General features: G+C 37.9%; 4 protein-coding genes and 2 non-coding genes across 12 annotated transcripts; 4 read left to right on the forward strand and 2 right to left on the reverse strand.

The window, feature by feature from the left end:
• Nucleotides 1-449: 449 nt before the first annotated feature.
• On the reverse strand, nt 450-523 carry Trnat-agu (transfer RNA threonine (anticodon AGU)). The gene has a single exon. It is a non-coding gene; the product is annotated as a tRNA-Thr (tRNA).
• A 7069-nt stretch (nt 524-7592) lies between these two features.
• On the forward strand, nt 7593-9531 carry LOC133836532 (uncharacterized). 7 transcript variants are annotated; one of them, XR_009893742.1, is made up of 6 exons: nt 7594-7759; nt 7815-8002; nt 8058-8486; nt 8776-8958; nt 9032-9183; nt 9259-9390. XR_009893742.1 is itself a non-coding variant. In XM_062267070.1 (5 exons), exons 1-5 carry the CDS (start codon nt 7633-7635, stop codon nt 9466-9468), a joined length of 1338 nt encoding a protein of 445 aa, XP_062123054.1. In that variant the 5' UTR covers nt 7593-7632; the 3' UTR covers nt 9469-9531. The 7 variants fall into 7 exon arrangements, 6 of the variants coding, with proteins under 6 accessions (XP_062123054.1, XP_062123053.1, XP_062123058.1 ...); XM_062267070.1 differs by having other exon boundaries at nt 7593-7759; nt 8776-9183; nt 9283-9531; XM_062267069.1 differs by having other exon boundaries at nt 8776-9183; nt 9259-9531.
• Trnat-agu (transfer RNA threonine (anticodon AGU)) lies at nt 8646-8719 on the forward strand. The gene has a single exon. It is a non-coding gene; the product is annotated as a tRNA-Thr (tRNA).
• Nucleotides 9532-9928: 397 nt separating the features above from the next.
• Nucleotides 9929-11572, forward strand: LOC133836539 (protein farnesyltransferase subunit beta). The gene is made up of 4 exons (XM_062267099.1): nt 9929-10157; nt 10226-10482; nt 10535-11206; nt 11268-11572. Exons 1-4 carry the CDS (start codon nt 10059-10061, stop codon nt 11473-11475), a joined length of 1236 nt encoding a protein of 411 aa, XP_062123083.1. The 5' UTR covers nt 9929-10058; the 3' UTR covers nt 11476-11572.
• LOC133836544 (uncharacterized) lies at nt 11543-12834 on the forward strand. The gene is made up of 4 exons (XM_062267106.1): nt 11543-11852; nt 11916-12083; nt 12141-12349; nt 12441-12834. The coding sequence occupies exons 1-4, from the start codon at nt 11675-11677 to the stop codon at nt 12813-12815; spliced, it is 930 nt and encodes a 309-aa protein (XP_062123090.1). The 5' UTR covers nt 11543-11674; the 3' UTR covers nt 12816-12834.
• On the reverse strand, nt 12816-13358 carry LOC133836543 (small ribosomal subunit protein mS33). The gene is made up of 2 exons (XM_062267105.1): nt 13134-13358; nt 12816-13071 (listed from the first exon to the last, which is right to left on the reverse strand). The coding sequence occupies exons 1-2, from the start codon at nt 13254-13256 to the stop codon at nt 12850-12852; spliced, it is 345 nt and encodes a 114-aa protein (XP_062123089.1). The 5' UTR covers nt 13257-13358; the 3' UTR covers nt 12816-12849.
• Nucleotides 13359-13733: the final 375 nt, after the last annotated feature.

The raw sequence follows: 13733 nt of genomic DNA on the forward strand, positions 1-13733 counted from the left end.
AGATCTTTTGGCATATCGATGTTTTTTACCATTGCAATGCAAAAATACTGCAAGGTTTTAAAGTGTGGCATAGTAAGACATAAAATATACAAAAGTACCAGATATTTTTAAAAAACTAAAGTCCCATCAGTTTTGTTTTGAAAATAGCTATATTTCCTGCTAGCCGCTAGTTTTCAATTTATCCCGCATTTTGCTTTTGAAAACCGTCAGATCTAGCGGGAAATAGCTAAATTGGCAACGCTGGAGAACAATGTGCGAACAGATAAGCATATAAAAGCTTTCAAACGACGTCACACACATAGTTTGTGATGAAAGTGTAAAGCTTTTTGTTGCTTATAGAATTTATAAATATTGCTTTTAAGTAAATATTCGAAACTATATTTTTAAAAAAGTAAAATATAATTATTTCAAAAAAGTCCTTCAACGCGCTAAATTTACAATTCAGCGCTAGGCCCCGGCGAGATTCGAACTCACGATCTCCTGTTTACTAGACAGGCGCTTTAACCAACTAAGCCACGGCGCCCACATGATGCGCTCTCACTCATGTCGCTTTTTCAAGATCGGCGCTCTTCTTATCGAGTGCCTAATATAGTTATTGGAAACATAAATAGAACAGAGTAATTCTGATAGTGCTGCTAATTAATAATTAAATTGATTGATTTTTCGTACGATTCGCTTTCATACTTGAGCATAACAATCTCAGGCAATTAAACCTAAGTGAAGACTTGAGTTTACAACAAATGTACACTTATGTACATTAAGTGTGCAAGTGTGTGTATGTTATGTGTGTGTGTGTGTGCAGTTGGGCAAAGTAATAATTTTTAAAATTTGGCTCAGGCTGCAATTTCTCGCCATGTTTTGCATATTATCAGCTAATTTCGCCTTTCAGATAAGCCAGCAACCTCGTTGCCTTGCCATGAGTGTAATTTATGCCTCGCCATTGTTGGCTTTCGTTAGTTGGTGGTATGCCCTGTAAATTCAAAAGTTATTAATAACTCGGGCATATCAAATTTCATACAGCTTACGTAGTCAGCTGAATAAAAATTTTACTTTGGACTACATTGCCTATTAGAGTAAGGCAATAACTCGAAAGCTTTCCCATATTACATTTTTTACATCAATTTCAGTACCATTTAAATTATTTAATTATTTTCTTTATAAAATTATACTATTTATAAAATTAAAATTAAAAAAAATTTTTAAATTTTCAACACAATTTACTTTGTACAATTTTACGTAATTTTAAACTTTAATGTTATTTAAGCAAAATAATTATAATAAATACTGCTACTTCTTTCGTAGTTTTACTATCCATCTCTGAATAAACTAATATCATAACTTGTGAGACTTAAAAATTGAAAAAAAAAAATAAATAAATAAGTATACAAAATCTTTTATGTTATTTTAACAACAAATCATCAAATTCATTAATCAGAAAATTAAAAAAAAAAATCAATCTTCCAAAATGTACAAATTTTCGATTTAAGTCTTTTTAGTATATTGATTTAGAAAGATACTAAATAAAGACACATAGCTTTTTTAAATTATATATTTTTATCCATGATTATATATTTTGAACAAATAACAATAATGAAAATAGTTTTTGTGTAAGATTTCATTCATTAAGCAAAATCTAAACTAAAGAATTATAAATATAGGATAACTTCTAGTTGTTCATTTAATATCGAACAGGCATAGTTATTGTTGTTGTAGCTGTTCTTTTGCCACAAATATTTATGCAAATTGCGCGTTGTTGCTGCTGCTGTTGCTGCTGTTGGTGTTGCTGTTGATGGTTGCTGTTGCAGTTGTTGTTGCCATATTTTTTTATTGTCGTTGTTTTCCATGCATTTTCAAATATAATTGCGAGTGCTTTTCTGGCATTTCATTTGAAGTTGAAGAGTTTGCGCTTTTGCGATTTAATCGCATTTAATTGCCACGGCTCGCGGGCTAAGCCAGAGAGCCAGCTAGCGGATTATTGCATGGCCACAAGAAGCGAGGAGGAAGGGAGTAAATGAGGCAGGCGGCAATAGGTGCGGTTGATGGGGATGTTGATGCCAGCAATTGTGGGCAGCTGCATGTTAATTGCATCCAATGCCAAAGTATGTAATAAGTAAGTAAAGACTTGCGTCCTTAGCTCCTTAACTTCTGCTTGCAACCCCAAAAGATTTTTCCGCATTAAAATTGTGGAATTTTATTAAAAACGTCGCGTTGCGTCGCGTCGCGGCAATTCGCTTTGCACCTGCCCCATTTAGCGGCAGCCGCGTGTCCTTAGCCCTGGATGAGCAAGGATATGAAATGCAGCGAATGTAGCGTCTACGTTGCATTAAGCATGCAGTTTTATGACGTGTGGCATGCATCCCTCCTAGATCGAATTCAGCTCGTTGGGCGCCCAAAATTAATGACGTTATTTTCGCATTAGGAAGCAGCCATGACACGAGCAGTCATGAGCATTTTGCCTAATTGCCGTAATTATAGTATTCAATTTTTGAGGCCCAACTGCAAAGCCCCCTCTGCTCAAGGGTTACTCCGGTGCTTGGTACCTTGTGCTTGGCCCCAGCTGTAACGTCAACCCTCCAACCCTTTTGATATTTTGCTCAGCGATTAACAATGTCAGATATGCGCGGCAGTTGCAGCGCCTCCAGCTCGACTTGCAATTTTAAGAGCGATTATGCTAATTGTAGCAGACAGCTATACGCAGCGATCGGAGTGAAGGGAGAGCGAGTGAAAGGGCAGAGGACTTCATTGCCTTCAGCAGACTGTCAATAGCGAGCGATAACGCAAAAAGCTCGATTAAAGCTTGCACAATTTCACCTTAGCTTAGTTCGATAAGTATGATTGCATATTTTCGATATATCTATTATGTATATTTTATCGATAATCTTTCTCCCTGGAGCTGAACTCTTGACAATAAAAGCTTAGCTCGATAGGTATGTTTGCACTGTTTCGATATATCTTTTATGTATATGTTATCGATAAGCTTTCTTGAGTTGAGTTATGTTTATATTATCGATATATTTTCTTCATTGAGCTCAGCGCTCTCATTAACAAAATAACTTTCTTTTGCAACTTGCAATTTTGGGCAAGCAATCATCCCTAATGGTAGAGAGTGCTGGAAAATAAATAAAGAGCTACAAAAGGGTCTTCTTTGGGGGCACCGCCCAGAAGGAAGGACGCTCTGCAATTTGCTGCAATTAATACAACAAATTTGTATATTATCTAGCTGCCTCTTTTTTTTTGGACAAGTGCACACAAATTTGCATAACGAATTACAGCAAACAGCGGCAGGGTCTAAAATATAGAGTATAAAAAATATATGTACATTTTTGCAAAGTATCCCAATCCTCTGTTTTTTTGTTTCCCCCCGCTGGCCTAAATACGCCGCCAAGCAGCGCCCCGAAAAGCGATAAATTTGCCAGCAGAGAAACGCTCGACATTTATGGCCAAAATAAAAAAATGGCGACCAGCACGCCTCGCCACCCCTCGTCAGCATTTGCAGCCCTGCTAAGTAGCTGCCATTTCGCATGCGCGCGCATTTAAATGCACTTCCGTTTTTTGCTTTTCTTTTTTTTCGCAAATTATTGTTTATGTGTGTGGTTTGTGGTCTATGTGTGTGTGAGTGTGTGTGTGTGTGTGGAGGGGCGTCTTAACTTTTTACGTTGTTGCAAGCGCTTGCCATAAATTCATAACTTTGTGGAAAATCATAAAAACTGAATTTATGGCTTAATTATATACATATAGATGAGAGAATGTATTAGTATGCATTTGTATGCGATGTGTGTATGTGTGTGTGTGTTAGCCGAGCTGGCAGACTTTTGGCCAGGGCCAAAACAGCTCGATGAGCTGCATTTCCTTGTACTTCATTTCACGCTGATGATTAAGTGTCGCACACTCACACTCACATTCACACTGCATTCACACTCACACTCGCTACAATAACAACACCCATTCACTTATTCACTGTCGACTTGGTCTGAACTTTTCGCCTGCATTTATGCTTAAATGCGCTGCAATTGTTCCTAAAATGCAGCCACTGCACGCGATGATGGAAAACTTCAACGATTTTCATTTTTACCATACCATCTACTTATAACTAAGCTAGAGGGTATAACAAACTTCACAGTTGCAAGCTTGCAACAAATGCAGCATAATAAATCTGTAGTCTAAGTTTTAGCAATACATAATATCACGTTCTAAAATTACTCTTAAAAAGACAACTTTAAATAAAATTGCCATCTGAAAAACTAAATCTTAAAGTAAATTTGATGAAAATAAATTTACAATCTAAGTGAATAAGTGAATTGTTATAAGTAAAATAATATTATAATTATAATTCACATTCCGAAATGCAATACAGGGTAGATACCAATCGAGTATGCTTAGCTTTAGCCTGCTATGAAGAATAAATGAAAACTTCAAGAGAATGTGTTAATGAATGCATTAATTACCTATAAACAAAAATATATATAGTATAGGATATTTGCTAGTCGAGCACTCTCTATGCAAGAATACACAACTGGAAATTACAATAATTTTGTCGCTTGTTTTTCCAAATCAACTTTTGTATTTGCGGCCCATTTTATTGATTTTTATTTTTATAAGCTAAATAACGAAACAAGAAATTAGGTTAAGAATAAGCGTCAGCTAAGAAGGGATAAAAGACAGAAGACAGAAATAAATGTAGAATTTCCCACGTTTCAGAACGCGCGCGCAAAAAAAAATAAAGAAAAGATGATATCAAATATGCTGGGTTTGTTTTCCCTTTTGCGAGTCTCGAGGATTCAGGCACCTGGCCAGACAGCTTGTCTATAAAAGCCAAGTTAAGAGCCAACAAGAGCCTAAAGAATTTCTTGCATAAAGCCAATTAAATTAAGAAATCTGATGCAGTGCCAATGATTCTTTCCCTTTTTGCGTTGTTTTAAGAGAGTATTATAACTTTGTGATAAAGTATGTCACATAATAAATGAAATTAAGTCAATGTCTATAAAGGCTTATATTGAAATTAGGCACTGAAGAATAAAACAATTTTGATGATATTTGGTACCTAAAATAGACATTTTTATTATATTATAAACTTATCAGTTTGACTTTTATATATTTAAATTTTATAAACAATAAAACAATACACATAAATCAATTTTTTTGTTTCATTTTAAGTAATCAACATTTTAGAATGTTTGATGATGTTTAACATGTTTGACATGGATCTAAGATCTCGCCTTCTTGGATCTTTTTTGAAATTTTTCCATTCTTAGATTCAGTTTTAAAGATTTAAATCTTGAATTTCAAGATTGTGCCATGTAGAATTTTTGTAGAATTTTGATATTGATTTAAGAACAAACCTTCTTGGATCAATTGAGACATCATAGAATCTTGATTGAATATTTTATTCTTGATTGCAGTACGTTTATTTTTTCTATGTAAGTTATAGCTAATCTCACAAGTTGTGATATATATACTATAATATATATTGTCATCTCAAATATATAAAAAACACTTCATATTAGTTTTCCATTCCATTATCCTTATTAGCAAACAAGAGTATTTAATCGTAGTGTTTTCAAAGATTCTATTTCATTGTTTGTTGTGTCTCCTCTTTTGGCAAGACGAAAACGTGAATCACACGAGGTCCCCCTCAGCAATTGGTATTTTACAACAAACAGCGCTTGCGTCCAGCTTATTTAACATAAATCGAATGGGCTACTGAAATACACGTCCAACAAACACTCTGGTGTTAGCTTATCTTCCCAAGTTCCAGGTTCCAGGTCCCTGCGGTCCATTCGTCCAGAGTCTCCTCCACAGACTGTTCTTCGGGCAATTTTCATTGAGTAAAGCGAAGACCAAACGACCTTTACAATATGGCAGGCAGAGCCAAGTTGGAGACAGCCCAGACAAATCACGACCCGAAAAAAAAGAACAGGCTGAGGGCAACTGTCATTTGCCAAGCAGAGTGCAAAACCAATGCTGGACAACTCAGCTGAGTGGCGAGAGGGGAGCGGGAGCGGGGGTGACAGTTTCACACCTCAAAAGCCAGAGCTGACCCAACTAATAAGCCAAGCAACTGCAGCTAACAGTGAAGAGACCACGACAACAACAACAACAACGATGTCGTCGTCGATGACAAGAGCAACAACAACATGGCATAATAAATAAAAGCCAAGTAGCTGCCTTAGAGTCTGCCTCTGAATCTGGCAAAAAGTTGGGCTGCTCTCACTCAGCCATGTTTACACGTGAACACTTTACACAATAATTGAATTTACGAAAATTTAATTACTAAAAATGATCACAAATCAAGTTCTTACTTACAAAAGTTTGATTACTAAAATTGATCACAAATCAAGTTCTTACTTACAAAAATTTAATTACTAAAAATGATCACAAATCAAGTTCTTACTTACTCAAATTTGATTACTAAAAGTGATCACAAATCATGATCTTACTTACTTTATTAAATGATGACAAAAATATATAAATTTGCTTTTAAAAAGGATGGTAAAGTATTGCAAAAATAATTTAATATCTTTAGTTAAACAATTCTTATTAAACTATTAAATAAATCCATTTTATAACTTCGTTTCATGATTTGAATACATTTTAGTGCAAGTATTTTCTTAGTAAATATGCCAAATTTATGAAATATGAAATTCTTATAAACTTTTCTACAAGCGAGAGTAAAAAATATATCAATTGCAAGTGTCGTGTAAACGAACTTGCTTTGAGTCTGCCTACGAATGCAAGTTGGTAGTTGGCCAAGTTGGCTGCAGCGAGTGTTGGCCAAGTTAGCGAGTGTTGGCCGGAGGCTGGTCTGTTCTGCGATTTTCACAAGTTGATATCGCAAACACAAAATGTTAATGAGCAATTTCGAGATGGTGCGAAGTGATTTCATTATTTAAACTTCTCTTGTTGCTGTTGTTGTTGCTGTTGTTGTTATTGTCGCTCTGTCTTGGATTCAAGCCATGGAGCAGAGGCTGTTGTTACTTGATTTTGAAGTTGTTGTTGTGGTTGAAACTGCTGCTGCTGCTTGGATTTCTTTTATTATTACGCCTGGTTCATTGGGTAATGAAAGCGAAATAATTTTAATTGGGACCGCTATGGCTTTAATTCTTTCATCGAGGCCAAATTAATTATTTCCTGTCAAATTAGTTTCTTCAAAAATTTGTGTTGCCAATATGAATATGCAACAGACTCCAGAGTGAGCAGCAAGCTGAGCTGCTCGTTGCAAGTGTCACCTGTCGCCTCGGTCCTTGGTTACTTCAAAAAAACATTGTTCCGCCGCATAAATTAAGTAAGAGGAAGAGGGAGCAACAACGTTGATCAATTGGCTCGCTTGCATTTGATGATTAAAACATAAATTGCAATGCCAACCCCATTCCACACATGATATCGTGGAGACGTCATATACATACATGTATATAAAATACATTATCGATGTGCCGGGTATGCTGAATATGCAGCACAGTTAAAATGTTAAAAAGGGGTTGCTTGAGTCGCACTAAAATTACACTTAATTAAACAACAAGACATTAGCGTTTTTTTCATTTAAAACTGAAACTGAAAGAACTGAACTCAACCCTTTGCCGAGTGAATAGCGTCAACTTTTATTTTTATATCGTATGTTACATACTTACTTTGAAAATGATACGACAGCTGCTGCTGCAACTTCTCACGTTGGCAATGGAAATCGCTAGCATCTATGGATCCTGCAGCGTTACAAGGATCATCATGCGTGTGCCCCGCGATCGTGATGTTGGACTAATCTTTGGTAAGCTTTCTGTAGTACTATAAAACACTTTTTAGACTTCTCGATTTCTTCACAGATCTGACTGTGTCCAATCCCAAGGCGCAAAAGTCCGAAATGTTGGGCTTTACCGTCACTTCCGATGGCATTTGCACCTTGAATACATCGAGAGGTGAACAGTTGTTGGCTGGCAGCATTTTTGGCGGCGACTTTGGCTACATCGAATCGGGCAGCAGCATAACCGTCTCCCTGATGTGGCCTACTGTGGTCAGTGCTTACTTCAATTCCTCTCAATCCTCTCATTGATTGCTCTGTTCTTCAGTCGCTATACAATCGCGTTGGCAGCTGCCCCATCTTGGTGAGCAGCGTGAATCACAAGAAAGAGGTGAATAGAACGAATCAGATTCTGCACTTTGATACCCGCTTTGAGACATTGGATCCTGGCAATCATTCGCTGCGGCGTCGCAAGGATTTTACCGATTGCAAGAACTGGGACCAAAACTATTTTCGCAATTGCACGCCCCTAAACTGTGAGGAACTCTACTTTGGCAAGCGCAGCTTTTACAATCGCACAAGTGAGCAATGCGAAGCAGTTCCAGCGTGTATTGGCGATGGCATCCAATATGATTTCTATGCCAACGAGTGTGTGGACGTCAATAATTTTATAACTGAGGACGAGATTGATCAGTTGAAACAGGGGAAATTTGATAATAATTATATGGAGCTGCAAGAATATGAAGCGAGCAGAGCGGTAAGTAGCGCCACCTATGGCAATGTGCAGCAAACCGTGTCGCCTTCTACCGGTAGAATGTTGCAACATACCAACGCAGCCAACTTCACGTAAGAAAACAATGTGTCATAGACCAGCATGATTGCTTTGAATTGAAATAATTTCTCGTGACACACAAGCGGCGCCGTGGCTTAGTTGGTTAAAGCGCCTGTCTAGTAAACAGGAGATCGTGAGTTCGAATCTCGCCGGGGCCTAGAAACATTTCATGTGTTCTGAAGATTTTTTTATTATTCATTATATTATTTTACAGAATAAACAAATGCAAGAGCAACAAAATACAAACACTGCACCAAATAGAAGAAAAGAAATAAAGGAATGCAACTTTGAAACAAAACTGTCCCTGATCGATTTCAACAATTGCTTTCAGCACTTAAATAACCCGAAAACAAATGAATACATAAAAGTTGATGATTATCGAACGACGGGAAAGAAAGTAAGCAAAAAATTAACGATGACTTCCATATTAAAGAACTTTTATTACGATTGGTATTCGCCATTGAATAAAGAACATGATCACGACAATGAGAATGAAAGCGATCTTGAAAATATAGGCCCAAATTCAACAACAAATTCAGAAGCAGCAGAACTATACTGGGCTAAGATGAGTAATCTAGGACCAATTGGATGGCTCAGTTTAATAATGGAGATGCTGCTCATTGTGAGTTGATGTTAATCACATACATAGGTACAGAAAATATCTGTAAAGAGAATTTTTAATCGGAAATTGTTTCAGATCTCATTGGTCATTGTATTTCAGATTTTAGCCACTGTATTCACATATACAGTTGTGTGTTTTACCCTCTATTGCCTCATGGAACTTATTGCAATGATGAAACCATACGAAGTGAGCAGTGTCCATATTGGTAAAAAGTTGACGCCTCGAAAGAAACGAGAAGAACTAGAAGTTATGACCTCAGCAAGCTTGATGTCCCAGACAAGATGAAATCTCCAATTTAAATATTTTTTTTTTTTATATTATCTTTTACAATTGACAATGAAAAATGAACAATGAGAAATGAACAACGAAAAAATCTGTTATTGAATGTTTTTTTCTGCAAATTTTGCAGCATAATAATTTACAAATTATTACTTTTTTTAATTAAATTCCAAGTTGAATTCAACCCTCCAAAAGCTTTTTATTTGGAAGCCCTGGCATCGTCTGCATTGGCGCCCTGGAAATCCAACGTAGCAGCTGATGTGATAATAACGGAGAAAGTGTAATGCATTTATTCAATATAAGGGATTAGATTTTTATACATGTAATAATTTAATTTAGCAAAAACACAAAAAAGTATGTAAAAATCCCATTCACCACATATTCACGCCACATTAGTTCACACATTTTTTGGTATTATTTAAATGTATATGTATTTTGTTGAGCCCAATAAGCTTTACACCTTTTGTTTAGTATTTTTCTAATTTTTTTTCTGTGGTCACGCTGCCAACTACATAGGTCCTCCATAAAAGAGGGATAAATTTTGTTTTAATTAAAATTAGTAGAAATTCCAAATATAGAATAATCATACAAAAATCATGTGGTCACCGGATGAGCTGCTCTTTCGAAACTTCCAACAGATACAGAACCTGAAGTTCGACGATGAGAAAATATCCACAACGACCTCCAGAGAACAGGTGAGTAATCCAATTGGTGGCAATCTCAATAAGAGTCAATAACCAAAAAATCACTTTTACGGTTGCAGCAAAAAACTGAAGATTCGGTTGAGAAATGCTTTGAGCGTTTCGAGCGACAACAATTTCTAAATCCGCGTCTAACGCAACTGAATCGAATCGAACACCACCAGTATTTGGATTCCATGTTGCGCACAATGCCATCTCACTATCAGTGCCTGGACAGCAGTCGCCCCTGGTGTGTCTATTGGATTCTACAGTCGGCGCAGTTGCTTAGCTTTACGTTCGACGACGAAACACTGCGCGGTGTGGTGCAGTTCCTCAGCAAGTAAGTGAAGTGAACATCGATCTAGCATTTAGCTGAATAACTTCCCTTGCAGCTGTCGGGCACCAACGGGGGGATTTGGAGGCGGACCAGGACAATATGCTCATCTGGCGCCCACTTATGCGGCCGTTAATAGTCTTTGCATTATTGGCACCGAGGAAGCTTATCAAGCTATCGACAGAGATTCACTTGTTAAATTCCTATTCAGTGTGCGTGATGCAGACGGTTCGTTTCGCCTCCATGTGGATGGCGAAACAGATGTGCGTGGAGCCTACTGTGCCATTGCCGTGGCCAAGTTAGTAAATGTACCTGAGCGCGTGCTGAATGAACTGTTTACCGGCACCGGTGATTGGATCGCCGGCTGTCAGACGTACGAAGGCGGCTTTGGAGGTGCTCCCGATTTAGAAGCCCATGGCGGCTATACGTTTTGTGGCATCGCCAGTTTGGCTTTGCTCAACGAAGCGGATAAATGTGACAAGAAGGCGCTGCTTCAGTGGATACTGCGTCGACAAATGAGCTACGAGGGCGGCTTTCAGGGACGCACCAATAAACTAGTGGATGGCTGCTACTCGTTTTGGGTTGGCGCCACAATTCCCATCACACAAGCAACCTTAGTAGGTGCCGACAAGAGCATGGAGCAGACATTCTTTGACATCGAAGCACTTCAGGAATACATTTTGTTATGTTGTCAGAAAGCGAACGGTGGCCTTATTGACAAACCCGGCAAGTGAGTGCAGCAAATCCTATGCTTACCTTTGCTTTAAATAATTTTTACTTCTCCATTTTAGACCTCAAGATCTGTATCACACCTGCTATACTTTGAGTGGTGTCTCAATTGCTCAACACTCACAGTCGGCACAGAATCCTCAGGTGCTTGGCGACATGATCAACGAACTAATGCCCACACATCCGCTGTTCAATATTCCACCGAAGTCTGTGGCGGCAGCATTAAGTTATTTTGCAAATATTTCCACCAACAGAGCACAGGATGGATGATAGATACACATGCATAGTTGTAAATAAAACTTTATTTCTTTTTGAAAATTTGTACACTATTCGACACTAAATTTTTTCAATACAAATTAAAAGAAAATTATTTTATTTCAACATTTTTAAAAGTGGTTAAAATGGGCGCCAAACCATTTGATGCTTTGTTGAGCAACCCTGTTTATCATGGCTGCATTGTTCGCAATGCATGCGTAAACAGCTGAATGACAATTATCAGATACCTGTTGCATTTAAGCGTCAATTTATTAAACTCTTCATGTTTTCCAGCCATAAACATTTAAAACGCAAAACACCGGAAGGCGGTATTGATAGGCGTGCCTTTATTGGGCATCTGGTTGACGAGTATTACACATCAACCAACGTTGGTAAGCAAATAAATCAGTAAACAGCTGACACAGCTAAATGTAAACAATCACAACTTTCAATAGAGGCCTTGGAACAAGTCACCGCTAATTTGGCCAACTTTGCCTACGATCCTATTAATTGGCCACATTTGCATGCCGCCGATGCATTAGATGTCTTTGTTGCATCTTTGGACACCCAAAACCCAAATTTGCAGTTGCACGCAGTGGCGGCATTGTGTAATTTCTGCTTAGGTAAGTTTTGCAAATAAATCTAAAGGATTTGCGTAACGTTTCCCACCATCTTGGTAGATACACAAGCTGCTCGCTTTATACTAGAAAATATCGCTATAATCAGAAGCTTATTTCTACGAACCGAGCACACGGAAATCGTGCTGCATTCCTTGGCACTTCACTATCAACTACTCAGTGCTGACTTGACCACAAAACAACAGCTCATTACTCCAGACTTGCTGCAGCGCGTGCAGCATTGGCGTCAGGAATCAAAAGACGGACGCATTGTGAAACTCTGTCAAGTATTTCTGGAAGATTTTGGCACTCGCATTGAGGTGACACAGCTAGAAAATGCTGCTCCAACAACTGCGCCGTCAGCTGAGCAGTCAAGCGAAACTACAGAAGGTCGAAGTGATAAAACGGTTTACGCAGCAGGATCTTGAGACATTTTCTCAATTTACCGGTGACTTTAACCACATTCACACCACCCAGTTGCCCGTGTCGGAACGTCGAGTGCACGGCGCTTTATTAAACGCTGTAGTAGCTGGAATAATTGGCACAAAACTTCCGGGACCTGGAACTGTTGTGCTAGAACAACATTTCAAATTCCTCAAACCGTGCCGCCTTGAAACGGACACCGTGATTACAGTGCGTCTACTGAAGGCCCGCAAGATATCCAGCGTGGAGTACGAGTGTCGACAACACGATGATGTTGTGTTTGCAGGCACTGCCAAATTATTAACGAAAATATAGTTACGTTTATATTATATAATTTTGTTTATTATGTCTATTTCTTGGAAGCACGTTTGCCTTCGCCCTTCTTGGGCGGCGCCTTGCCGCGCAGCTTGCGCAGTCGCTTCATCTCCTCCTTGAAGTCCTGGTGCTCATCACGGAACAATCCATAATCGCGTAGATTCTTCATGAGTAGATGCGTCTCCACGTGACGCGGATACCAGTTGACAACATAATCACGCTTCTGTATGGGCTCCTCAGAGAACATGCGAACAACCTGACGCCAATGCCATTTCATTAATATTGTGGTTTAATTCAGTGCAACATTTGCAACTTTACCTTCATTGACTTGTCGTTTGTTGTGCGCGCCACTTCGCCAAATATCCGATTCGACAGATAATTCATACGCCGTGCATATTGTGTACCGAGCTTAATGAGCTCGCTGTATTTATACGATGACATTTTCAGTCAGTAAAATTAAATGCTTAAAATATAGTTTTAAGCAAAATGTTGGGGTTATGTCACTGCAGCCGCAACACAAAAATCAGCTGTGCACTACCAACAATGTGTTATCGATAATTTGTTCAGTCGGTGTCGATTCGTGTCTTATAATGGAAATCTGTTCAAATCGGCTGTTGAAATAATCGACAAATCGTCATAACTCAAATTTCAAAATTGGGTTTTAATGTAGTAAATACTCAGCTTCTTTCAATTTGAACGTCAAACTCAACAGATTTTAATTTTTACTTTTTTAATTCCCAATTAACAAACAAATTTTAAACTTGCTCCTCAGCAATTCCAAAATGATAATTAATCAGGCTTACTTTAATTTTTGACCGTTATTATACTATTCAATTAAATAAAAAAGGTTTCTACGAAAATGTTATTTTTAAATTCGTCAAATCAACGTTTATTGCTAAATGAAAACTAAAAGTAACA

This window comes from Drosophila sulfurigaster, chromosome 2R (genome assembly GCF_023558435.1).
Source record: "Drosophila sulfurigaster albostrigata strain 15112-1811.04 chromosome 2R, ASM2355843v2, whole genome shotgun sequence".
Taxonomy (NCBI): Eukaryota; Metazoa; Arthropoda; class Insecta; order Diptera; family Drosophilidae; genus Drosophila; species Drosophila sulfurigaster.

Excerpts from the sequence above, each read along its gene's own strand:
- LOC133836532 (XM_062267069.1), top strand. The coding sequence starts at position 7,633 with ATGATACGACAGCTGCTGCTGCAACTTCTCACGTTGGCAATGGAAATC. Across the intron at positions 7,760-7,814 it reads TGATGTTGGACTAATCTTTG|ATCTGACTGTGTCCAATCCC; the intron begins GTAAGCTTTCTG and ends ATTTCTTCACAG. Across the intron at positions 8,487-8,775 it reads AATATGAAGCGAGCAGAGCG|AATAAACAAATGCAAGAGCA; the intron begins GTAAGTAGCGCC and ends ATTATTTTACAG.
- LOC133836543 (XM_062267105.1), bottom strand. The coding sequence starts at position 13,256 with ATGTCATCGTATAAATACAGCGAGCTCATTAAGCTCGGTACACAATAT. Across the intron at positions 13,072-13,133 it reads CAAACGACAAGTCAATGAAG|GTTGTTCGCATGTTCTCTGA; the intron begins GTAAAGTTGCAA and ends CATTGGCGTCAG.
- LOC133836539 (XM_062267099.1), top strand. The coding sequence starts at position 10,059 with ATGTGGTCACCGGATGAGCTGCTCTTTCGAAACTTCCAACAGATACAG. Across the intron at positions 10,158-10,225 it reads CAACGACCTCCAGAGAACAG|CAAAAAACTGAAGATTCGGT; the intron begins GTGAGTAATCCA and ends TTACGGTTGCAG. Across the intron at positions 11,207-11,267 it reads CTTATTGACAAACCCGGCAA|ACCTCAAGATCTGTATCACA; the intron begins GTGAGTGCAGCA and ends TCTCCATTTTAG.
- LOC133836544 (XM_062267106.1), top strand. The coding sequence starts at position 11,675 with ATGCGTAAACAGCTGAATGACAATTATCAGATACCTGTTGCATTTAAG. Across the intron at positions 12,084-12,140 it reads ATTGTGTAATTTCTGCTTAG|ATACACAAGCTGCTCGCTTT; the intron begins GTAAGTTTTGCA and ends CCATCTTGGTAG. Across the intron at positions 12,350-12,440 it reads AATCAAAAGACGGACGCATT|CTGAGCAGTCAAGCGAAACT; the intron begins GTGAAACTCTGT and ends CTGCGCCGTCAG.